The sequence below is a fragment of the Ovis aries genome, chromosome 6 (genome assembly GCF_016772045.2).
Source record: "Ovis aries strain OAR_USU_Benz2616 breed Rambouillet chromosome 6, ARS-UI_Ramb_v3.0, whole genome shotgun sequence".
Taxonomy (NCBI): domain Eukaryota; kingdom Metazoa; phylum Chordata; class Mammalia; order Artiodactyla; family Bovidae; genus Ovis; species Ovis aries.
The window spans coordinates 67,725,690-67,751,832 of record NC_056059.1 but is presented as its reverse complement, the minus strand read 5'-3'; the positions used below and the strand labels follow the sequence as shown (position 1 = coordinate 67,751,832).

The following is a 26,143-nucleotide window of genomic DNA, read 5'->3' as shown; positions in this document are numbered from 1 at the left end:
AATTATACCTGAGCTATTTCAAATCCTAAAAGATGATGCTCTGAAAGTGCTGCACTCCATATGTCAACAAATCTGGAAAACTCAACAGTGGCCACAGGACTGGAAAAGGTCAGTTTTCATTCCAATCCCAAAGAAGGCAATCCCAAAGAATGCTCAAACTACCACACAGTTACACTCATCTCATATGCTAGAGAAGTAATGCTTGAAATTCTCTAAGTCAGGATTCACCAGTACATGAACAAACTTCCAGATGTTCCAGATGGATTTAGAAAAGGCAGAGGAACCAGAGAAGAAAACGCCAACATCCACTGGATCATCAAAAAAACACAAGAGTTCCAGAAAAACAGCTACTTCTGCTTTACTGACTATGCCAAAGCCTTTGACTGTGTGGATCACAATAAACTGTGGAAAATTCTGAAAGAGACGGGAATACCAGACCACCTGACCTGCCTCTTGAGAAATCTGTATGCAGGTCAAGAAGCAACAGCTAGAAGTGGATGTGGAACAACAGACTGGTTCCAAATAGGAAAAGGAGTACGTCAAGGCTGTATATTGTTACTCTGCTTATTTAACTAATATGCATCATGAGAAATGCTGGGCAGAATAAAGCACAAGCTGGAATCAAGACTGCCGGGAGAAAAATTCAATAACCTCAGATATGCAGATGATACCACACTTATGGCAGAAAGCAAAGAGAACTAACGAGCCTCTTGATGAAAGTGAAAGAGGAGAGTGAAAAAACTGGCTTAAAATTTAAAAGTTGGCTTAAATTTAAAACTAGTTTTCAAAAACTTAAGAAAAAAAAGTTTTTACAACATTCAGAAAACTAAGATTATGGAATTCGGTCCCATCACTTCATAGCAAATAGATGGGGAAACAACGGAAACAGAAGAGAGACTATTTATTCTCAGTCAGTTCAGTCGCTCAGTCATGTCCACTTTTTGTGACCCCATGAACTGCAGCACCCCAGGCCTCCCTGTCCATCACCATCTCCCGGAGTTCAACCAAACTCACGTCCATAGAGTCGGTGATGCCATCCAGCCATTTCATCCACTGTTGTACCCTTTTCCTCCTGTCCCCAATCCCTCCCAGCATCAGAGTCTTTTCCACTGCGTCAACTCTTTGCATGAGGTGGCCAGAGTACTGGAGTTTCAGCTTTAGCATCATTCCTTCCAAAGAACACTCGGAGCCGATCTCCTTTAGAATGGACTGGTTGAATCTCCTTGCAGTCCAAGGGACTCTCAAGAGTCTTTTCCAACACCATAGTTCAAAAGCATCAATTCTTTGGTACTCAGCTTTCTTCACAGTCCAACTCTCACATCCATACATGACCACTGGAAAAACCACAGCCTTGACTGGACAGACCTTTGTTGGCAAAGCAATGTCTCTGCTTTTCAATACGCTATCTAGGTTGGTCATAACTTTCTTTCCAAGGAGTAAGCGTATTTAATTTCATGGCTGCAGTCACCATCTGCACTGATTTTGGAGCACAAAAAAATAAAGTCTGACACTGTTTCCCCATCTATTTGCCATGAAGTGATGGGACCAGATGCCATGATCTTCGTTTCCTGAATGTTGAGCTTTAAGCCAACTTTTTCACTCTCCTCTTTCACTTTCATCAAGAGGCTTTTCAGTTCCTCTTCACTTTCTGCCATAAGGGTGATGTCATCTGCATATCTGACGTTATTGAGATTTCTCCCGGCAATCCTGATTCCAGCTTGTGCTTCTTCCAGCCCAGAGTTTCTCATGATGTACTCTGCATATAAGTTAAATAAGCAGGGTGACAATATACAGCCTTGACGTACTCCTTTTCCTATTTGGAACCAGTCTGTTGTTCCATGTCCAGTTCTAACTGTTGCTTCCTGACCTGCATATAGGTTTCTCAAGAGGCAGGTCAGGTGGTCTGTATTTCCATCTCTTTCAGAATTTTCCACAGTTTATTGTGATCCACACAGTCAAAGGCTTTGGCATAGTCAATAAAGCAGAAATAGATGTTTTCTGGAACTCTCTTGCTTTTTCCATGATCCAGCGGAAATTGGCAATTTGATCTCTGGTTCCTCTGCCTTTTCTAAAACCAGCTTGAACATCTGGAAGTTCACAGTTCACGTATTGCTGAAGCCTGGCTTGGAGAATTTTGAGCATTACTTTACTAGCATGTGAGATGAGTGCAATTGTGCGGTAGTTTGAGCATTCTTTGGCATTGCCTTTCTTTGGGATTGGAATGAAAACGGACCTTTTCCAGTGCTGTGGCCACTGCTGAGTTTTCCAAATTTCCTGGCATATTGAGTGCAGCACTTTCACAGCATCATCTTTCAGGATTTGCAATAGCTCAACTGGAATTCTATCACCTCCACTAGCTTTGTTCCTAGTGATGCTTTCTAAGGTTCACTTGACTTCACATTCCAGGATGTCTGGCTCTAGGTGAGTGATCATACCATCATGATTATCTTGGTCGTGAAGATCTTTTTTTGTACACTTCTTCTGTGTATTCTTGCCACCTCTTCTTAATATCTTCTGCTTCTGTTAGGTCCATACCATTTCTGTCTTTTATCAAGCCCATCTTTGCATGAAACGTTCCCTTGGTGTCTCTAATTTTCTTGAAGCGATCTCAAGTCTTTCCCATTCTGTTGTTTTCCTCTATTTCTTTGCACTGATCGCTGAGGAAGGCTTTCGTATCTCTTCTTGCTATTCTTTGGAACTCTGCATTCTTTGGAACAGATGCTTCAGTTCTGTTCAGTTTAGTCACTCAGTGTCTGACTCTTTGCGACCCCATGAATTACAGCACACCAGGCCTCCTTGTCCATCACCATCTCCCGGAGTTCAATCAAACTCACGTCCATCGAGTCAGTGATGCCATCCAGCCTTCTCATCCTCTGTCAACCCCTTCTCCTCCTGCCCCCAATCCCTTCCAGCATCAGAGTCTTTTCCAATGAGTCAACTTTCCACATCAGGTGGCCAAAGTACTGGAGTTTCCTTCCAAAGAACACCCAGGGCTGATCTCCTTTAGGATGGACTGGCTGGATCTCCTTGCAGTCCAAGGAACTCTCAAGAGTCTTCTCCTATACCACAATTTAAAAGCATCAATTCTTTGGCACTCAGCTTTCTTCACAGTCCAACTCTGGCATTCATACATGAAAACTGGAAAAATCATAGACTTGACTAAACAGACCTTTGTTGGCAAAGTAATGTCTCTGCTTCTCAATATGCTATCTAGGTTGGTCATAACTTTTCTTCCAAGGAGTAAGCGTCTTTTAATTTCATGGCTGCAATCACCATCTGCAGTGATTTTGGAGCCCAAAAAAATAAAGTCTGACACTGTTTCCATTGTTTCCCCATCTATTTCCCATGAAGTGATGGGACCAGATGCCATGATCTTCGTTTTCTGAATGTTGAGCTTTAAGCCAACTTTTCTACTCTTCACTTTCACTTTCATCAAGAGGCTTTTTCCTCTTCACTTTCTGCCCTAAGTAAGGGTGGTGTCATCTGCATATCTGAGGTTATTGAAATTTCTCCAGGCAATCTTGATTCCAGCTTGTGCTTCTTCCAGCCCTCTTTCCTTTTCACTTCTCTTCTTTCAGAGCTATTTGTACGGCCGCCCCAGACAGCCATTTTACTTTTTTGCATTTCTTTTCCACGGGGATGTTGGTAGGCTCCAAAATCACTGCAGACGGTTACTGCCGCCATAAAATTAAAAGATGCTTGCTCCCTGAAGAACAGCTATGACCAAACTAGACAGCATATTAAAAAGCAGAGACATTACTTTGCCAACATAGGTTCGTCTAGTTAAAGCTATGGTTTTTCCAGTAGTCATGTACGTATGAGAGAGCTGAACTATGAAGAAAGCTGAGCGCCGAAGAATTGATGCTTTTGAACTGTGGAGTTGAAGACTCTTGAGAGTTCCTAGGACTGCAAGGAGATCCAACCAGTCAATCCTAAAGGAAATCAGTGCTGAATATTCATTTGAAGGACTAATTCTGAAGCTGAAACTCTAATACTTTGGCCACCTGATGCGAAGAACTGACTCACTGGAAAAGACCCTGATGCTGGGAAAGATTGAAGGCGGGCGGAGAAGGGGACAACAGAGGATGAGATGGTTGGATTGCATCACCGATGCAATGGACATGAGTTTGAGTAGGCTCCAGGAATTGGTGATGGACAAGGAAGCCTGGCGTGCTGCAGTCCTTGGGCTCACAAACAATCAGACACGACTGAGCGACTGAACTGAACTGACTGTGGACAGTGACTGCAGCCAAGAAATTAAAAGACACTTGCTCCTTGGAAGAAAAGCTATTACAAATCTAGACAGCATATGAAAAAGGAGACATTAGTTAGCCAGAAAGGTCTGTATAGTCAAAGCTATGGTTTTTCCAGTAGTCATGTACAATTGTCAGAGTTGGACCATGAAGAAGGCTGAGTGCCAAATAATTGATGCTTTCAAACTGTGGTGCTGGAGAAGACTCTTGAGAGTACCTTGGACAGCAAAGAGATCAAACTAGTGAATCCTAAAGGAAATCAACCCTGAATTTAGTCATTGGAAGGACTGATGCTGAAGCTCCAACACTTTGGCCACCTGATGCTAAGAGCCGACTCACTGGAAAGACCCTGATGCTGGGAAATAGTGAAGGCAGGAGGAGAAGGGGACGTCAGAGGATGAGATGGTTGGATGGCTTCGCTGACTCAATGGACATGAGTTTGAGCAACTCTGGGAGATGGTGAAGGACAGGGAAGCCTGGGGTGCTGCATGCAGTCCATGGAGTCTCAAACAGTCAAACATGACTTAACGACTGAACAACAAGAAGTGATAATAATCTTCCGCCTACCAATTCTGTCCTCTGAAGTTATTAATATTTATAGTTTGCATAGGTTTCTCCTGAGGTTTCTATACATACACATAGCAGACACATAATTAAAAGATGGGGGTAGATGGGAGACTAGAGATACTTTGCTGAATTTAAGATAACCACAATAATCACGTTTCATGTTGCAGTCAGCTGAAAGTAGGCTAATAAAGTTAAGATTTAACTCAAAGTAAAAATAAAAGCTGTATTAAAATTATTACTGAGAAACTTCTGCAGATTGGTGTGAAAACTTTTACAAGCTAAGGAAAATCAGATTTGAATACCTCAAAATCATCCTTCTCTATTTACTGAGTAAGGCATACTCAAAGCAAAAGATTGGCGCCTCTGTCTTCACAAAGCTCAATATATATTCCCTGCAATAGTAATGACATTTCCAGACTATTAAATATTTGATCCTGAATAAAGTGTTAGTTGCTCAGTCATGCCCAACTCTTTTTGACCCCATGGACTGTAGCCCGCCAGGCTACTTTGTCCATGGAATTTCCCAGGCAAGAAACACTGGAGCAGGCTACCATTTCCTATTCCAGGAGGCCTTCCTGACCCAAGGATCAAACCTACATCTCTTGCGTCTCCTGGATTGGCAGGTATATTCTTTACCACTGTGCCATGTGGGAAGCCCAAGATTTTTTGTCCTACCACATCTAAATATAATTTAATGAACTATTAGGATTGTGTTGCTGTTGTTTAGTTGCTTAGTCATGTCTGACTCTTTTGCAACCACATGGACTGTAACCCGCTAGGCTTCTCTGTCCAGGGGATTTCCCAGGCAAGAATACTGAAGTGGGTTGCCATTTCCTTCTTCAGGGGATCTTCCCAACCCAGGGACTGAATTCACATATCCTGCAATGGCAGGTGAATTCTTTACCGCCAAGCCACCCTGAAAGCACAGCTCTTATGAGATAGGTACTATTATAATCCCTGTTTTATAAATGAGGTCACCGAAGCACAGTGAGATGAATGACTTGCCCAAGATGACATAGCTGTTAAGTGGCAAAACTATGATTGCTTGAGAACAATTGCTCTTAACTATCATACTTTTCCAACTAATACCATTACTTTAAAAAATGCAAAAGATACTTGCAAAGACTTCTATATAGCAATCATCCTAATGGCCTTCTGCTGTTCCCTGCTTTCTTCTAAGCCCTATGAACCACAAAATATAAAGCTGTAATTGATCCTACTATTACAAGGGAAAAAAATCACAATGCAACTGAAGAAAGAATCTTCAGTTTCTCTGTAATTATGCAATTGAAGAAAAGTATCTTCAGTTTATATGCAATAAAAGTCTTTTTGAAATTTTAGTAAATAACAGTGGTAATCATTTGCAAGGCAAATTCATTAATAAAGTCTTAGAACAGTTTAGAAGCCCCAAAATGACATCAGCTGCAGGGCAGAATACAGATATAAACTGCTAGTATGTCAGCAAAACACAACAAGGTGAGTCAAAAACTGGCAGAGCAGGTAGCACAGACTGAAGAGAGGTTTAGAGCAGTAAATCGCAAACTGCTGGACAGTGACATGCTGTGCTTCCATTTTCATTTCATGAGTCTCTTGATTCTCATTTTGCTGTGGTATGAGTTTTTTAATTTTAAGAAAATAAAAACAATTTTGATATTCCTTGGGATGCCACAAAACTGGGCTGGAAATTACTTCTTTAAAAAGGCAAACATCTAGTGTTGAGGCATAATCATGTACTGCTGGAAAACAATAGTAACCGTGAGATCAACTGGGAGTGTAGCAATCAGAAAATGAGTTGTTTCTTTTTGAGAAAAGACATCAGGAAGACTGGAAGTCTCAAACTATACCAGATGCTGCAAACTGTAGCAAAAGCATGTATCACATCTATATATTTCATTAAATGTGTGTGTGGTTCATATTGATTCTCTTAAGAGTATTTTGCTTGTCAACAGCTAATTTTATCTGTGAAAGGCCTTAAACAAGACTTCAGGTGTTTAAGAAACCATGGTTCTTATGGCTAAAAAGTTAACTTTTAGCAAACGATATGTCCTTCAAATCCTAAATAATAATAATGTATGTGTGTGTGTGTCAGTTGCTCAGTCGTGTCTGACTCTTTGCAACCCCATGGACTGTAGCCCACCAGGCTCCTCTGTCCATGGTATTCTCCAGGCAAGAACACTGGAGTGGGTTGCCATTCCCTTCTCCAGGGGATCTTCCCAACCCAGGGATTGAACCCAGGTCTCCTGCATTGCAGGCAAATTCTTTACCATCTAAGCCACCAGGGAAGCCCAATAATAATGTATACTGACTTTTAATGGTTTATCAACCAAGCTTAGGTTTTTAAAATTAATATATATTTTTCTTAGTGTTGGGAAGGTTTCTGCAAAACTATCTGATAAAAGTTGTGAAAGCAGCAAGTTAGAATTTACTAAACACTGGTTAACAAAGATTCATCAACATAACACCAAACTGTCTGCTCAGAGAATCTATTTGCAGTATTCCTACAGGCTCTGAAATTAGATTTTTGGATTATTGTAAAATTAGAATATTTTGTCCACTTTGTGAAAACATGAATCAAACAGGAATAGAAGAAATCAAAATACATATATTAAGATAAACATATATTCAAATATAAGGATTTAACCTCAACAATAGACTAGCCTAAAACATTAGGTAATTACAGTGCTAATATCTTTATGTTACATGACAGAGCAGGAAGAGTAAGTAATACATTATACTCTGCTTTTAGAACCAAAGTTAACGTTAAGGCCAGTCCAGACATTCTCTTCTCTTTTACTTTTGAAAAGACAGATATAAAAAGATAGGAATGAGTATGTGAGGGTTCCTTATTATTAAATGGTACTGTATACCAAGATGGTTAGAATGCATAAAATACATTTTAGGGGGATGGGGGAAAGTATTTAACAATGTCCTTGAGAGAAAACCCAATCTAGTCCTCTACTGTTCAAGCCTGCAGTTGTATGTATACATAAAAGTTATACATATTTAACTCTCTGTCATATACAACTCCAAGCATCTCAGGGCCAGAAATATTCATATCATCTCTTATGGTCCACCCTTAGTGCCAAAGATAACTGCCTGGCACACAGTAGTTTTTCCTAATGTTCAGAATATTACTATTTTATGACTTAGACATGTGTATGAAGCAAAGTTACTAAATCAGATACTTATTCCTGCAATACAGCACTAAATATTTCTGATTAAGGAGACAATGTAAGTATGCTTTAGTGCAATACTTGGGGTGATTTTGCCACTAGGAAACATCTGGCAACGTATGACATTTCTGCCTGGCCAGGGGTGTTGCTACACATCATATAATACACAGGACAGCCCTCACAACAAAGAAGTTTGTGGTCCAAAGTATCAATTCTCTCATATAAGTAAGTAAGATCAAAATGCTATTTTTAAGCAATGTAAATCAACTTCCTTAAAAGCAATGTAGTTACAAAACATCTACATTGCTTAAAAATATCATTTTGGTATTACTTTTAAAGGGCTTCCCTGGTGGTTCAGACAGTAAAAAATCTGCCTGCAGTGCAGGAGACCTGGATTTGATCACTGGGTTGGGAAGATCCTCGGGAAGGGAGCATGGCAACCAACTTCAGTATTCATGCTTGGAGAATCCCCATGGACAGAGGAGTCTGGCAGGCTACAGTCCATGGGGTTGCAAAGAGTCAAACACGACTGAGCAACTAAACATACAAATATTTTATAAGAGGAATTAAACAAATCTGATCTTGAATCATTTAGCTTGATATAACTTTTTTTTTTTTTTTTTGCAATCAATCATAAGTGGTTGGGATGAAATGGAAAGACCATCATCACGGACTCAGTACTTTGATTTGAATTCCAGTTTTGCTATGTGTTTCTGGACCCAAGAGGTGGGTAAAGATCAACTTGGCTTTCTAGCACACAAAGATACCTACATCTCCTGTTCCCACCCACATACTACTGCCACACTATTCTTTTCAAAACACCATTTTGTTAAGGATATTCCAACACTCAAAAACCTCCGTCTAGATTTCAGAGATCATCTACAGTATGGGCTCCAATCCAAAGATTCAACTTTCTTCAGTTCAGTTCAGTCTCTCTGTCGTGACTCTTTGTGATCCCATGGACTGCAGCACGCCAGGCTTCCCTGTCCATCACCAACTCCTGGAGTCTACTCAAACTCATGTCCATCGTGTCGGTGATGCCATCCAACCATCTCATCCTCTGTCGTCCCCTTCTCCTGCCCTCAATCTTTCCCAGCATCACGGTCTTTTCCAATGAGTCAGTTCTTCACATCAGGTGGCCAAAGTATTGGAGTTTCGGCTTCAGCATCAGTCCTTCCAATGAATATTCAGGACTGATTTCCTTTAGGATTGACTGGTTGGATCTCCTTGCAGTCCAAGGGACTCTCAAGAGTCTTCTCCAACACCACACTTCAAAAACATCAATTCTTCAGCGCTCAACTTTCTTTCTTTATAGTCCAACTCTCACATCCATACATGACTACTGGAAAAACCATAGCTTTGACTAGACAGAGCTTTGCTGGTAAAGTAATGTCTCTGCATTTTAATATGCTGTCTAGGTTGGTCACAGCTTTTCTTCCAAGGAACAAGTGTCTTTTAATTTCATAGCTGCAGTCACCACCTGCAGTTATTTTGGAGCCCAAAAAAATAAAGTCTCTCTCTGTTTCCATTGTTTCCCCATCTATCTGCTATGAAGTGATGGGACTGGATGCCATGATCTTAGTTTTCTGTATGTTGAGTTTTAAGCCAACTTTCTTACCTGCTCCCTAACAAACTTCTACCTTCACAGGCTTTGCTTCACCCTACTCAAATGAGTAAGATGAAGAACTGTACAAAAAAGATCTTCACGACCCAGATAATCATGATGGTATGATCACTCACCTAGAGCCAGACATCCTGGAATATGAAGTCAAGTGAGCCTTAGAAAGTATCACTACAAGCAAAGCTAGTGGAGGTGATGGAATTGCAGTTGAGCTATTTCAAATCCTGAAAGATGATGCTGTGAAAGTGCTGCACTCAATATGCCAGCAAATTTGGAAAACTCAGCAGTGGCCACAGCACTGGAACAGGTCCGTTTTCATTCCAATCCCTAAGAAAGGAAATGCCAAAGAATGCTCAAACTACCGCACAATTGCTCATCTCACACGCTAGTAAAGTAATGCTCAAAATTCACCAAGCCAGGCTTCAGCAATACGTGAACCGTGAACTTCCAGATGTTCAAGCTGGTTTTAGAAAAGGCAGAGGAACCAGAGATCAAATTGCCAACATCCGCTGGATCATGGAAAAAGCAAGAGAGTTCCAGAAAACATCTATTTCTGCTTTATTGACTATGCCAAAGCCTTTGACTGTGTGGATCACAATAAACTGTGGAAAATTCTGAAAGAGATGGGAATACAGACCACCTGACCTGCCTCTTGAGAAACCTATATGCAGGTCAGGAAGCAACAGTTAGAACTGGACATGGAACAACAGACTGGTTCCAAATAGGAAAAGGAGTATGTCAAGGCTGTATACTGTCACCCTGCTTATTTAACTTATATGCAGAGGACATCATGAGAAACTCTGGGCTGGAAGAAGCACAAGCTGGAATCAAGATTGCTGGGAGAAATATCAATAACATCAGATATGCAGATGACACCACCCTTATGGCAGAAAGTGAAGAGGAATAAAAAGGCTCTTGATGAAAGTGAAAGAGAAGAGTTGAAAAAGTTGGCTTAAAGCTCAACATTCAGAAAACTAAGATCATGGCATCTGGTCCCAACACTTCATGGGAAATAGATGGGGAAACAATGGAAACAGTGTCAGACTTTATTTTTTTGTGCTCCAAAATCAGTGCAGATGGTGACTGCAGCCATGAAATTAAATACGCTTACTCTTTGGAAGGAAAGTTATGACCAACCTAGACAGCACATTGAAAAGCAGAGACATTACTTTGCCAACAAAGGTCCGTCTAGTCAAGGCTATAACTTTTCCAGTGGTCATGTATAGATGTGAGAGTTGGACTGTGAAGAAAGCTGAGTGCCAAAGAATTGATGCTTTTGAACTGTGGTGTTGGAGAAGACTCCTGAGAGTCCCTTGGACTGCAAGGAGATCCAGCCAGTCCATTCTGAAGGACATCAGCCCTGGGTGTTCTTTGGAAGGAATGATGCTAAAGCTGAAGCTCCAGTACTTTGGCCACCTCATGTGAAGAGTTGACTCACTGGAAAAGATTGATGCTGGGAGGGACTGGGGACAGGAGGAGAAAGGGATGACAATGAGATGGCTGGATGGCATCACTGACTCGATGGACGTGAGTTTCAGTGAACTCTGGGAGTTGTTGATGGACAGGGAGGCCTGGTGTGCTGTGATTCATGGGGTCGCAAAGAGTCGGACATGACTGAGTGATTGAACTGAACTCAAATGAGGCACTCATTCTTTTCCCTGCACTTTTTGATTCAGAAAGAACAGCAAGACATACCCTTTGATCTATCTGTACCCATTGTTGGAAGCTGGTAAAGAATCTGCCTGCAATGCGGGAGACCTGGGTTCGATCCCTGGGTTGGGAAGATCCCACTCCAGTATTCTGGCATGGAGAATTCCCTGGACTGTATAGTTCATGGGGTCACAAAGAGTCAGACAGAACTGAGTGACCTTCACTTTCACTTTCTCACATTCAAGTCCATATAAATTTTTTTTAAGAACTCTCACTGCTGGTTTTATAGAAAATCAAATTTGCTCTCATAATGTTTCCAAGTTAAACTCCAAGCACTTGAAGGCTTAGTATAAAGCCACAATCAGTCATTTAAACAAACATTTATGTGGTAGCTACCACTGGCCAGGCATGGTGCTAAACAGGAATCCAAAGATAAATTAAGACAAAACTGAATGATTGTACCTAACACAGTACTTGTTAGCTCTCTCACTCATAGGCAGTACTACCATCGAAACCTATAGCACCTATTTATCAAGTTCCAAACCTCCAGATTCAGGTTTCTAGGATTCATCTTTCTTGGGAGGATTTTGTTTTTCCAATCCTCTCCAGATCAGCCCCAGCGAAAAATAACCAATGGTAAACAAGAGTTTCACTATGACAAGTCAATGAAAAACCCATTATCTTCCTCCTAGGGGGGAAATTAGCAGGTTCACTCAAAAGATAGTCACATCCTAAAACTATTAATTTACTCTTTCTATATCTACTAGTTATTAATAGAGACATACAATATAATCTCTATAATTATAAAATACAGCACTAATTAGGCACTAAATGCATATACTTAAAACCTCCTCACTAACTTGATACCATCTATTAAATTCCATTCCTCAAGTTTATCAGACTCACAGGTTATTTGTGGACTTAGCCTGGCTCACCCCTTGCTTCTAATTCATACTTTTCAAACAAAACAACCCTTAACAGCCACACATGGTTGGGTACTTTCTGACTCTCTCACAGACAGATGAGCAGAAGTTCCTGAATGGAGTAGTGGAGGGTTGTGTGTGGGAGGAATCTCCTTCTAGTAAACTGTTAGAAGTGGGATATGGTTTGATTCATCCTCATGAATTCTAAACCTCTAAATTTTAACTAAACACGATTTCTCTATTTCTAAGTATTTGTATAAACTTCATGGTATTGCATTATCTTGCTTATCTATTATTTTTCACATTTCAAGAAGATATAATCACTTTTTATTTCCTCCCTATAGTTCTTTTTTTCTTTTCTTTTCTTTTTTTTTTTTTAAATTTTAGTTTTTTATTTTTTAAATTTTAAAATCTTTAATTCTTACATGCATTCCCAAACATGAACCCCCCTCCCACCTCCCTCCCCATAACATCTTTCTGGGTCATCCCCATGCACCAGCCCCAAGCATGCTGCACCTGCGTCAGACATAGACTGGCGATTCAATTCACATGATAGTATACATGTTAGAATGTCTATAGTTCTTTAATATTGTCAAGAAATTGCAATTTGACTCCAGAATTTGAACCTTTTCCAAGATTAAAGCAAACTGTGTATTTTTCATTTTGTGTCTTCCTCTTAAATAATCTAGTTTGTACCTAAAGGTGTCTACATCCTCCATTAGATTCCCAAATGAAAGATCACAGAGGATGTGATTTTTGAGTAAACAGAACACGCAAAATAAGAACTTGTATTACTAAAAGACTTCAAACCTAAATGTTTTTACAAGTTCACTTTTGTTACTAAACTATCATAACAGGAGTCAACATGCCCAGTGCCTTGGCTAACACAAGTCATTATCATAATGAATTTGTTGCTGTTTTACTGTTTAATTGCTAAATTGTATTCAACTCTTTTGTGACCCCCATGGACTATAGCACATCAGGCTCCTCTATCCATGGGATTTTCCAGGCAAGAATACTGGAGTAGGTTGCCATTTCCTTCTCTAGGGGATCTCCCAACCCAGGCATCGAACCCACGTCTCCTGCACTGGCAGGATTATTTACCACTGAGCGATCTGGGAAGACCATTATTAGGAATAGTACATTATTATTAATATAACTCAATGCATTTACATTAAGACATTATTTAATGCTATTTACTATCTAAATTATTTTTTTAATCATGTCAAAATTACACAAATTTACTGATATATAGATATGCTCCCAACAGAAGGCAAGAAGGCAGGGATCTGGGAGAAAAGGAGCCTTTTTGGGCTACCTGGGCATCAGCACCAGCCAGGTACTTCAGGAAGTCTGGCACAGGGATCTGCATGCAGAGTAGTCCTAAAAATGAGACTGAGGAGAGCAAGCAACATCAGTGACCCAGAAGGCTCACAGAATGTGAACTCCAAGCTTTAGAATTCTTTATCTGGTATCCTTGGAAAATTAAGCTGTTTGGATCCCTCCCCCCAACAAAAACAGACTACAGATGACAGTAATATCTTTTTGATCCCCCTCCTAATGAAAATAAAAATAAATGAATGGGAGTTAATTAAACTTAAAAGCTTTTGTAGCAAAGGAGACCATAAACAAAAAGACACCCCACAGAATAGGAGAAAATATTTGCAAATGAAGTAACTAACAAGGGGTTAACCTCTAAAGATACAAACAACTTATGTACCTCAATAAAACAAACAAACAAACAAAAACCAAACAACTCAATCAAAAAAAATGGGTTGGGGAGGGGTGGGGAAGAGAAGACTAAACCAACATTTCTCCAGAGACATACAGATGGCCAAAAAGCACACAAAAAGATGCTCAATATGACTAATTACTAGAGGTATGCGAATCAAAACTACTATGAGGTATCACCTCACACTAGTCAGAATGGTCATCATCAAAAGATCTACCAACAATAAATGCTGGAGAGGGTGTGGAGAAAAGGGAACCTTCCTACACTGTGGGTGGGAATGTAAATTGGTACAACCATTATGGAAAACAGTATGGAGGTTCCTTAAAAAAAATACAGAACTACCACATGATTCAACAATCCCACTATGGGTATACTATGGGCATATATTCAGAGAAACCGTAATTTGAAAAGACACAGGCACCCCAAAGTTCACTGCAGCACAATTCACAAGAGCCGAGACATGGAAGTGACCTAAACATCCATCACGTTGTATTATGATCCCTACTCTATGTGACCACAGACTATTGAAACTGACTTCAATTAGTAGGATTTATCACCAGGATTTTTTAATTATAAAATCAACTTATGTTCATAGCAGAAAACTGAGAAATCATAAAATATACAAAGAAGTATAAAATCTTTTATCCTACCAAAGAGACAATTTTGAAGCTGATTTTTGATATAAGACACTGTATCTTGACAGTATTTTAACTAATTCATGGGAGAGTACAGTTTCAATACTGCCATTATGCAGGCTACATGTGAAATTCCTTACTGTTAACTGGCATTGGTGGCATTCAAGTCATGCAAAAAATTTGGTCTCATTATTTTCAGCTTCACCTAGTTTCAACTTATCATTGACAATCAGATTGATTCAATTTAATATAACTGAACTCACAAGATTCTGAGAGTCTGTTTTGGATACACAAAGATGAATATGATACTGTTCCCTCTGCTTAAAATGCTCACAATCTAGACAAGACAGACCAAAGAGGAGGTTATGATGTTACCCGTGCTCTAAAAAGAAACATAAACAGTAGTAGGTAACATTGAAGAGGAAGTAAACTAAGTGGGAAATTTAGAATTTCAGAGAGAAAAAGAAGATACGCTACACAGAACAAACATTAAAAGGTAATAGGCCTGAACGTTCATGAAATTTCCTGACAACAGCAGGTAAATCTAGGAAAAAGGTGAACTGGACTTATACTGCTGAGAGCTTCAAATATCTTCCTAACCCATTTTTACTCACTAGGCATAATAATGACTTTAGACAGTTTTCAAAACTGAAACCTACCCTCAACAGGAAAAGAATTTGCCATTACTAAGGATATGCAAAGAAATGTGCCACAGATTTATAAAAACTCCATGATGCTTAAAGATCTCTCCCACATTTAAGCTTAGCACTTTGTCTTGAAGGTTATCTTATGTTCCCAAAAGACTACAATATTTTAATCACAGAAATACAACTTAAAAGAACACTTAGAAGTAATCAAATTCAACTTTTACCTCTTTCTAACATCCCTTGCCACAGGACAATTAACTTTTACTGCTAAACGTTACACTTTTTAAAGGCAGTTCATACTGTCTAGGAACAGCTCCACTAGAACATTTTCCTTCTATTAATTAAATATTTGCTTACCTCTAATATATACCTTGGCCACCTAATGTGAAGAGTCAACTCATTGAAAAAGACCCTGATGCTGGGAAAGACTGAAGGCAGGAGGGAAAGGGGATGACAGAGGTTGAGAGAGTTGGATGGCATCACCGACTCAACAGACATGAGTTTGAGCAAACTCTGGGAGATGGTGAAGGACAGGGAAGCCTGGCATACCACAATCCATGGGCTCGCAAAGAGTCGGACACAAATGAGCAGCTGAACAACAACAATGTATACCTATTGTCCTAGTGATGATCTCCAGAGTTATACAGAATAAATCTTAAAAAATCAATCTATCTACAGGTTAAACAAATCAAGATAAAATGTTACTTATCAGGCATGATTTTAAGGCTTGGTATAAATCCCAATGAACTATATTAGCTGTGTGACTTCGAGTTTAATTTCCTTACTTGTAAGAGGACAAGTAAGATAACATGACACCTTCTTATCAATATGATAGAGATAAACTTTGAAGACACAATAATAAATGAAATAAACCAGACACTAAAAGATAAATTCTACATGATTCCACTTCCATGTGGTACCCAGAGTAGTCAAATTCATAGACAGACTGTAGAATGGTGGTGGTGGTGAGGGGCTGGAGGCAGGGTGAATATGGGAATGAGGAGTTACTGTTTATACAAAATTTCAATTTGTAAAGAAAGTTCTAGAGAAGGATAGTGGAGATGACCTCACAACAACATAAATGTGTTTAATATGCCACTGAACTATACACTTAGAAGTGATTAAAATGGTGAAGTTTTTGTTTTGTATATTTTACCCTAATTTAAAAAAAAGGGGGGATAAATACAATTACAATTCAAAACAGATTAAATGATTTAACATGTGTAAAATGCCTTGGTATAAAGAACATGCTCAAACAGTAATGACTGTAATGTATTTTACCAATCACGTGGCCCTTCTTGGTCAAATTCAATTTTTTAAGAAAGCAAGAAAATGCATCACTATGTCTAACTGTTCTAACATTGGGCTGCTCACACATACAGGCTCTAAGAATTTGTTCCATTGAAGAAAAAAGAAAATATAAAGTCATGTTAGAATGACTGGGAAACCAGAGCTAAGAGGGGAATAAAATGGTCATCTGGTATATAACTTCTGATTCAATTAAAACACACACAAACCATGTTACTTTAAAATAACATCTCCTTGGTACAGAAGAATCCAGAAGACAAAACTTTAAGATTTTAATCAGTGAGCCACTGCCAAATCATAAGTGGTGGCAAGTATACAAATTAAATTGCTTTATAAACCTGGGCTCATCATATTAAATTACAAATTCTACCAACAGTCTCCTACAAAAAGCATACGTAAAACAAAATGGTCAGGTAATAAAGTCCATTCTCAAAAGTGAAGGGCTATGAGAAAAAAAATACAGTAAGTAAAAACTATATACCTATCGATCGCTGAGCTGGGTAAAGTTTATCAATAAAATTTATTGATGAGCAATCTGAGTGAAAGTGCCTTCATAAACTTAAAACTGATTTAAAGTAAAGCAAATTTAACAGGATATGAGGAACAATTTAGTTTTCCAATCTCAAAACCTTTTAAGGGGACCTCCCTGGTGGCACAGTGGATAAGAATCCACTTGCCAATGCACGGGACATAGGTTCAATCCCTGGTCCTGGAAGATTCCACCTGCCAAAGAACAACTAAGAAATGAAAGCACAGAGACACTAAAACTAAATTTAATTAAAAATGTTAACTAATTATAAAACTAATGATGATATTACAGGAACTGACTACAGGCCAATAGGCCAAAGAAAAATATGAATGATGTTACTTACCTAATATAAATTCCATACAAAGAAAAGATGTAATAGTGATGATCTAAAAACATTAAGAGCACATTCGATGATATTAAAGATGGGAAACTGGTATTGTAGTTATGTTTAAAAAGAGTCCATATTTTCTACTATAATATTTAGTAATTAAATGATATGATGCTTGAGATGAAATTTACTTCAAAACAGTCCAAAAGGTGGAGGTTTTAATGCTACAGATGAAACAAGAATGGCATGAGCTGGTAAGTGTTAAAGATAAGTGATAAGTAAAGGTTTGTTTCATTGTTCATTCTACTTTTGTACATGTTTAAATTTTTCAAGTTCACTGCAAAGACAGGCCAGTGTAGAATTAAAATAAAATGGTGATGATGATGACAAAGCTAACACTTATATTTTTAATTTGTACCAAGAACTTATAAATGCTTTGCAGATATTTAATTATATGTGGCTGGTATAATAATTAACTCTGCAAACAATGAAGAGTCTCAAGCACAGAGAGTAAGTGGTTGACAAGGTCATGCAGTTGACAAGGGTGGGGCTACAGTCTGACTCCTGGGGCTCTAAGGCCACTTCAGCACAAGAATAATGAGTACCAAAAGAGGTCATCAGATAAAGAAATCAAAAATGTACCTAGGGCTCAGGTTGTTAAAAGATAAATGATCAAACAAATTAGGTGGAATATAGAACAGCTAAAGGTGAATAACTACAAATCTATGAAGAGTAACATTAAAAAAAAAATACAGATAATTAGAATTAGGTAAAGGCTTCCCAGGTGGCACAGTGGTAAAGAAATCAGCCTGCCAAGCAGGAAACATAAGAGCTGTGGATCCAATCCCTGGGTCAGGAAGATCCCCTGGAGGAGGAAATGGAAAACCACTCCAGTATTCTTGCCTAGAAAATTTCATGGACAGAGGAGCCTGGCAGACTACAGTCCATGGGGACGCAAAGAGGTGGACATGACTAAGCATGCACACACACAACAGTTGAAAATGTTTAAATACAGTCAGAGTATCTGTGTTCCAATCCTAGTTTGTCCATATATTTGAGTGACTATAAGCAAGTTATTTAATCTAAGCTTTAATTTCTTCACCTTTAAAATGGGGATTAATAATAGAATGATCATACTGGGTTATTAAAAAGATGAATTACAGTATAAAAAGTGCTTAGTATAGTATCCATCATGTGTTAATGTAATAAATAATTGTTAGCAATTATTAAAAATAAAAGAACAATAAAAATCACATTGACGGATGTCTTCTTTCACTGCTTATACCCAACATGATACTGGGTGTTCTAGTTTCAGGGCATTTAGGCAGGTAAATGAAATAAAAGGTATCCAGCCTGGAAAAAAAGAAGTTAAATTACCTCTATCAGCAGATGACATAATTTTATATATAAAAAATTATGGATTTTTATCATTTTGTTTTTATGGATATAAAAAACTATGGATTCACACCAAAAAACAAACTATCACAGCTAATAAACAACCTCAGTAAGATTGCAAGAGACAATGACATCAATACACAGAAATCAACTGTATTTCTATATAGCAGTAATGAGTCCAAAAATGAAATTAAGAAAAACAATTCCATTTACAGTGACATCAAAAAAAGAATAAAATGACTGAGATAAAATTAACAAAAGGAACATAACACTTCTACACTGAAAACTTTTTAAAAGTTGAAAAAAACTAAAAATCAATATTGTTAAGATCTCAATAGTTAAAATCCCAAATTTACCTACAGGTTTAACATAATCCCTATCAAAATTCCAGTGGTTTTTTTTTTTTTCTGAGATTTACAAGTTGATCCTAAAATTCATATGAAAATACAAAAGTCCCTGAAGAGCCAAAACAATCTTGAAATAAACAAAATCAGAAGACTCACACTTTCCAATTTCAAATCTATAGTAATTATGGCTGTGTAGTACTGGAATAAGGATAGTCATAGATAGATTAACAGAATAGAATTGAGAGTCCAGAAATAAGCCCATACATTTATAAGCAACTGAATTTTGACAAAGGTGTGATGACAATTTAATGGGAACAGAAAAGTCTTCTCAACAAATGGGACAGAGACGACTGGATGTCCACATGCAAAATGAACTGTTGGACCCCTACCTCACACCATATAAAAACTCAGAATGAAGGCTCCCCTGGTGGTCCAGTGGTTAAGAATTCACCTTGCAATGTATGGGACACTGATTCAATCCCTGGTCCACAAAGATCCCACATGCTGTTGGGCAACTAAGCCCATGAATCGCAACTACTGGGGCCAAGTGTTGCAACTACTGAAGCCTACACACCATAGAGCTCGTGGCCTGCAACGAGAGACCACCTCAATGAGAAGCCCACACACCACAACAGGAGAAAGCCCGCATGCAGCAATGAAGACCCAGGACAGCCAAAAATAATTTAAAAATTTAAAAACTCAGAATGAATCTGAATACTGGTAAGAATGTGGAAAAACGGGAACCTTTGTGTAATGCTGGTTGGAATGCACAATGGCTTAGCTGCTGTAGAAAACAATACAGTGGCTCCTCAAAAAATTAAACGTAGAATTACCATTTGATCAAAAAAACTCCACTTCTGGTTATGAATCCACAAGAAATGAAAGCAAGGACTTGCACAGATTATTTGTAGGCCCACATTCATAGCAGCATTTTTCACAACAGCCAAGAAATGGAAGCAATGCAAGCATCCACCAAAAGATGAATGGATAAAGAAGCTGTGTTATATACATAGAATGGACTATTATTCAGCCTTAAAAACAGAAGGAAGCCCTATCATATGCTACAACATGGATGAACCTTAAGAAAATTATGCTCCGTGAAATAAGCTTGTCACAAAGGAACAAATTCTTCATGATTCCACTTATAGGCATCTAATGTAGCTAAACTCACAGAAATAAAGTACATAGGACAGTACTTGCCAGGAGCTGGGGGTCCTGGGGGTAAGGAGTTGCTGTTCTGTGAGTGTCAAGTTTCAGTCACGCAGGATGGGAGGGTTCTGGGGATCTGCTGCACAGAAGCAATGTGTATGCAGCTGACAGTACTACACTACAAACTTGGAATTGTTGGGAGGCTAAACTGAGGGAAATTGAAGTCCAAATTGAGTCAAGGTGATAGCAGGCTGAAAGGCAGCTTGAAACAAGGTTAGCTCTACTCTTCTAAATAATGGAAAATTACTGCTGTTGATCCAAAATATTATGGAAGGGTCAAAAGCCTGAATAAGAGGAAATATTAGAATTTCTAAAGCGAAAAGGAAGCAATGTCTAGAAATTCCAGACAGATTGATTCCTTGCAAAATTCAAAATTATGTTAAACAAAATGTAAAGTTAGAAAAGGTAAAAGCCAGAAGATTCATCATGAACAAGTGAATAACTGCAATTTCTATTTTGATAAGTTCACTTAACTGTAGGTAAGAACTCTGTAGGCACCATACAGCTTAATTACAGCAAGACACTTGGCAAAATCTTTCATAATATCCATACAGGCAAAATGGCATATAGGCTTGATAAGAAGAAATAGTACTAATAGTTATTGAATAACCACAATGTATGTTGACTAATGATGTTAACCTGGAGAAAGTCTAGTCGTACTGCATACTTCAGAGCCCTTTATTCTATAATTTTAGTATTTTCATCAACAACCTGAATGAAGACCCATTAAGTACTCCTATGAAGTATCAGTGAGTGAGTGAGTGAAGTCGCTCAGTCCCGTCCGACTCTTTGAGACCCCATGGACTATATCATACCAGGCTCCTCTGTCCCTGGGATTTTCCAGGCAAGGGTACTGGAGTGGGTTGCCATTTCCTTCTCCAGAGGATCCTCTAGACCCAGGGCTCGAACCCGGATCTCCCACATTGCAGGCAGACGCTTTACCGTCTGAGCCACTAGGGAAGCCATGAAAATGACCAAAAAAATTGGAAGGAATAGGTAATATTAAATTCCTAAATCAAGACTAACAAAATACAAAAACTTAATATTTAAGCTAAAAAAAATAATTACAGAAAACCAGGGTTAGGAAGACTTGGTTTAACTATGTATAAAAATATAGAGTGTAATTGAAACTACTGGCTCATATTGAGCATAAGTAACAGAAGTCAAAACTGTTAATGAAATACCTGGTTCCAAATAACAGCATTTAGCTCATGCAAAATATATCCACCACACGCTGGTCAAATATCATCTAAAATTCCAAGTTCAGTTCTGGATAACACATGTAATGACAAGGAACAACTATAATTTATTAATAGAAAAATGACTATGGTTGAAAGATCAAAGAATTACATTAAGTTAGGAATGATTAAAGGGCTTTCTAGGTGGCTCAGTATTAAAGAATCCACCTGGCAGGCAGGAGAAGCAGCTTTGCTCCCTGGGTCAGAAAGATCCCCTGCAGAAGGAAATGGCAACCCACTCCAGTATTTCTGCCTAGAGAATCCCATGGACAGAGAAGGCTGGTGGGCTACAATCCATGGGATTGCAAAAGAGTCGGACATGACTTAGGAGCTAAATAACAAGAAGGAAACAAACTGAGGTTGTTTTACTCTGGAGATTATAGTGCTCAATGTGTGGTAGGGAGGAGTCAGTAGGGTTATGATGGTAGTATTCAAATAATGTAAGGGGCTGTTCAGGTGGAAAAGGAATTATACTTGGAGAAAGCAAAATAAAGTGGGACAACATAAGCTATGATGTCATAAAGACCTGGATTCAAATCCTGGCTCCATCATTTACTGTCTGCTATTTGATGCTTAGAGAGTGATTAAGTTTCCTTACCTGGAAAATGATACCTACCTCATAAATGGATAAAAAATTAAATGCAATCAAGTGTAAAATTGTTCATACGTTGCCTGGCATTGCATGACACACTGGGATACACATAATGTAAGTTTCCTTCTCTAGATTTTTCTGAGTTGTTCTATAACAGTAATTTTCAAACTAATAATTACCATTAATGGGTCACCAAATCAGCTCAGTGAATTGTAATCAGCATTTTTACCCTAAAGAAACAGAAAATCGTAGCACTTTAACATATATACTAAGTATAGTTTTGTGAAACTGTTTCAATTATTCACATACATGTGTGTACTAAACTGTGGTATAAAATGTATTTATCAGGAAGATGGATCTAAAAAGAGTGAAAGTCACTGCTAAAAGTACAGTGGGTTTGTGTGTGTGTATGTGTGACTCAGTCATGTCCGACTCTTTGCAACCCCATGGACTGCAGCCCACCAGGCTCCTCTGTCCATGGGATTCTCCAGTCAAGAATACCTGAGTGGTCTGCCAGTTCCGTCTCCACTAAGTAGTAGTATACTGGTTACTAACTGTGTTCTATAGAAACTAGTTCCTTGGGAGCTCAAATAAGTTTAGGAGACAAACCACACCACTTAAGAGATTTACTATGTTCAACACATACTAGGATATCAAAAAAGTTCAACATAAAAGAAAACTTTTTTGTTGTTGTTGAACCTTTTCCTCAGATATATCTGATCTCAGACCAACAATTATTTTTTCACACAATATCTACTAACACCTTCAGGAGTGGCATTTTGTGGTATACATTTGGGGAAAAAAACATTTCCCTAAATGAAAGAGAAAGAAATGTGTATGTTACAGAAAGTAGATTTTTAGTTTGCTAAGAAAAACTCCTGATTTAAAATCTTCCTCTTGCTGCTAACACCCACCACCCTTTATAACTTAATACTTCATACACATACTCCAAAAACACTTTAAACATGATTTTCAAACTTTTAATTCACACAAATCTTTTCAGAAAAAGGGTAGGACATCTATAACATCAAGACATGTAACCAGGAACCAACTGGCCAAAAGAAACTTCTAGCATAGTATTTTAAAAGACTTGCTTTACTTGAACAAACCCTATGCTCAGAAACCAAAGCAGCAAAAGACTTAATCAGCCTCTCCAAGCAGAGTTAATGTGTTCTAAGAATATGTAATCTAAAATGGGGGATGAGTGCAGCTAATCCTCGTTTTTATTAAGAGCATCATTCTCATCATCACTTGGAAGAGGCATGCAATGGTATTTAGATGATTCTCACTTCTTTTAAAGTGTATACATACCTAGGATTCCTTTGTGAGGACATGACTTCACACTAATATGAAAACTGTCACTACCACAGTCAGTTCTAATTATATTTGGTATCACTTGGCAGTATAATAAAGGCCTGACATCATATATTCAAGAGTATCTCTGTATTTCAAACCTTTCTAATCGAGAGTTACAAATATCTCTGACTCTGCTCTGGCAGTTGTCAGAGCATAAAATGCCCCTCACTCCTCAGGCTCCACCTCTCCTCAAAGTTTTCCCAACTACCTTAGACCATTATTTTCTTCCCAATTTCTCAGCACTCTCAGTACTTTCAGTCCTTATCAATCTTTTAAGCAATTCACAATGTATTTCCCAGCCAATTCCTTATTTTGTTGTTCAGTCGCCAAGTCGGGTCTGACTCTTCGCAACCCTATCCCAACAAGACTGTAACTGCCTTAATGAACAGGGATCAAATTTAAGAATCTCCCACAAGATCCTGGAAGCACTCACTAAATAAATATTTCTTGATATTAACAACTTGGCTTAAGAGTAATAGCAGCTAGTATCAGAGAGCTTATATACCAGACCCATGCTAAAAGGATACATGGATTACCTCACATGATCTTCACAACGCTATAGAATAAAGAACTATTATTTTCTTCATCAAGTAAGGGGAAGAAAGTGCGGCTCAGAGTAACTTGCCCAAGGTCGTACAGCTGTGAGTAGCAGAGCCAGGGCCTGAATCCAGGCAAAGCTCTCAACTATATCAGGACATTCAGTAAAGTTGCAGCCCTGCAAAACCAGAGTCTATGAAGGATTTCAATTTCACTAAGTTAGAAGTTTCAATTTCAACAAAGAACAGAGATACTTTAGCTAAAAGATGAAAACTTAAAAAAAAAAAAAGACAAAAGAATTTCCCATAGATATTTTTATGCAATTGCCATAAAACACGAAAGAAACTGCCTCTCATGTCCTCTCTATATATGGAAGTGATATTATGCCATGGGTCACAATTTTATCGAGTAGCTTGTGACAATACAGTTCAGTTCACATTTTTAAATAGGGCTCTTTTTCTCTGCCTCTAGCATGACATGGAAATGAAAGATGGAAAACTGTCACTTCACACCTTAGGAAAACGCCAAGCCTAATTCTTGTTTAAAAAATGAGAGTCAGGGCTCTTGTTCCACCGTTGACTCTTACACAAAGCGGCACCATCCTCTGCCCTCTTCACACAAAGCAAGCTTCACCCCACTACCCAAGGGGGAGTGCTGATTCACATGGTCTCCCCATCGCCGCCAGAAATGTACCCAACTCCCACTGGTCCAAAACGCTGACCACTGCGCGGACTTCGATTACCCTGGTCTGCTCCCCGCACCGGGTGACACCTCATCAAGCAGAACCCCTCCCCGACACCCAAAATACCCAAGCCAGCATCCGAAAGCCAGGATTTCACACAAAGCAAGATCCCTTTCTACAGAGCAGTTTCCCATCTCCGACTCCTCCCACGGCGAGCAGCCTTTCCTAGGCTGTGCCAGTCCCCAGACCCCAACGGGGCCCAAAGCCCAGAGGGTGCCCCAACACAGGAGAACTAGCTACAAACCCTGTTCCTCTCGCAAGCCCCGAACCCCCAACTCTCGCTGACCTTACCGCTGCCAAAACAAGAAAACCACGAGTCAGAGAGCGGACCCCGCTACACAAAGCGAGGTGTCTTACCGGGGGACCCCCGTCCCCGCCCAGCCCCGGCCCGGAGCCCCGCGCTCACCAGCTCTCCTCCTCCTCCTCCCAGCCTGACAGGCGCTCCAGCTCCTCGGGCCGCAGCGGCTCCACCTCGTCCAGCAAGCCGCCCTCGCCCGCTGGCAGCAAGGAGGTGGCGTCCCGCAGCTCCTCGCTACTCGTCCGCCTCGGGCCCGACCCGGCCCCGCTGCCCGATTTGGCGCTGAGGCCCAAGGGGAAGCCCCGAGGAGACGCCGTGCCGGAGGAGGGAGTGGACGCTCCGGCCCGAACCGGGCTGCCGGGCCCGAAGGAGCCGGCGCCCTGCACGGCCCCGGAGCGGCTCCTCAGCTGCTCGTTCTGCTTCTCCAGCATCTTCACCAGCTCCTGCAGCTTCCGCACCTCCTGGTCCGCGTTCACGTCGGAGTTAACGTCCTCCATCCCGGCCCCGCTGCCTCTGCCGCCCGCCACCCGTTCGGACTCACAGCGACAGGCAAAGAGCCGCAGGAAAGAGGCGCCGCCGCCGCCGCTCACTCTAGCCGAGGCGCCGGCATATAGCAGGGCCAGGCCCCACCGCCTGTGTCCCTCCTGCTCCGGTTCCCAAGCGTCGCCGGACCCAGCCGAGCCGCCTCATCTGCGCCGGCTCCAGGATTGGGGGAGGCGGCGCCAATATCCGGCCTCGGCAGCCATCTTCCCTCCGTCCCTCCGCCCCTTCAGCCCGGCCCAGTGGGTGACCTCAGAGCGTCGTGGGTGGACCGGCCGCCGACCGGCGCTAGGAACCCAGCTCAGATCTCGCGGAGGGGCGTGGCCATGGGCGAGGCTGGTGGGGCGGGGCCGCGTGGGGCGGGCCTTAAGCCGGAAGGGGCGTGTCCGGAGCGTTGGCGGAGGCGGGTCACTGCTTTGCTGGATGAGACGAACGATTCCGGGCGCAGGCGGGGCCCGAGGGGAGTGTGGACTAGGCAGCGGGTGGGACTAAGATTGCAAGTCGAGACTCTTAGCCCCACCAA

General features: G+C 40.1%; 1 protein-coding gene across 3 annotated transcripts in view; it reads right to left on the bottom strand.

Moving 5' to 3' along the window:
* SLAIN2 (SLAIN motif family member 2) overlaps nucleotides 1-25,843 on the bottom strand; it is a 75,144-nt gene extending 49,301 nt beyond the window's left edge. For 2 of the 3 annotated variants that reach the window (XM_015096491.3, XM_015096492.3), the window contains exon 1: nucleotides 25,189-25,843. In XM_015096491.3, coding sequence (XP_014951977.1) covers nucleotides 25,189-25,577 — 389 coding nt within the window. In that variant the 5' untranslated portion in view covers nucleotides 25,578-25,843. The remainder of the gene's footprint in view (nucleotides 1-25,188) is intronic. The other variant, XM_027970983.2, reaches the window with a different exon arrangement.
* Nucleotides 25,844-26,143: the final 300 nt, after the last annotated feature.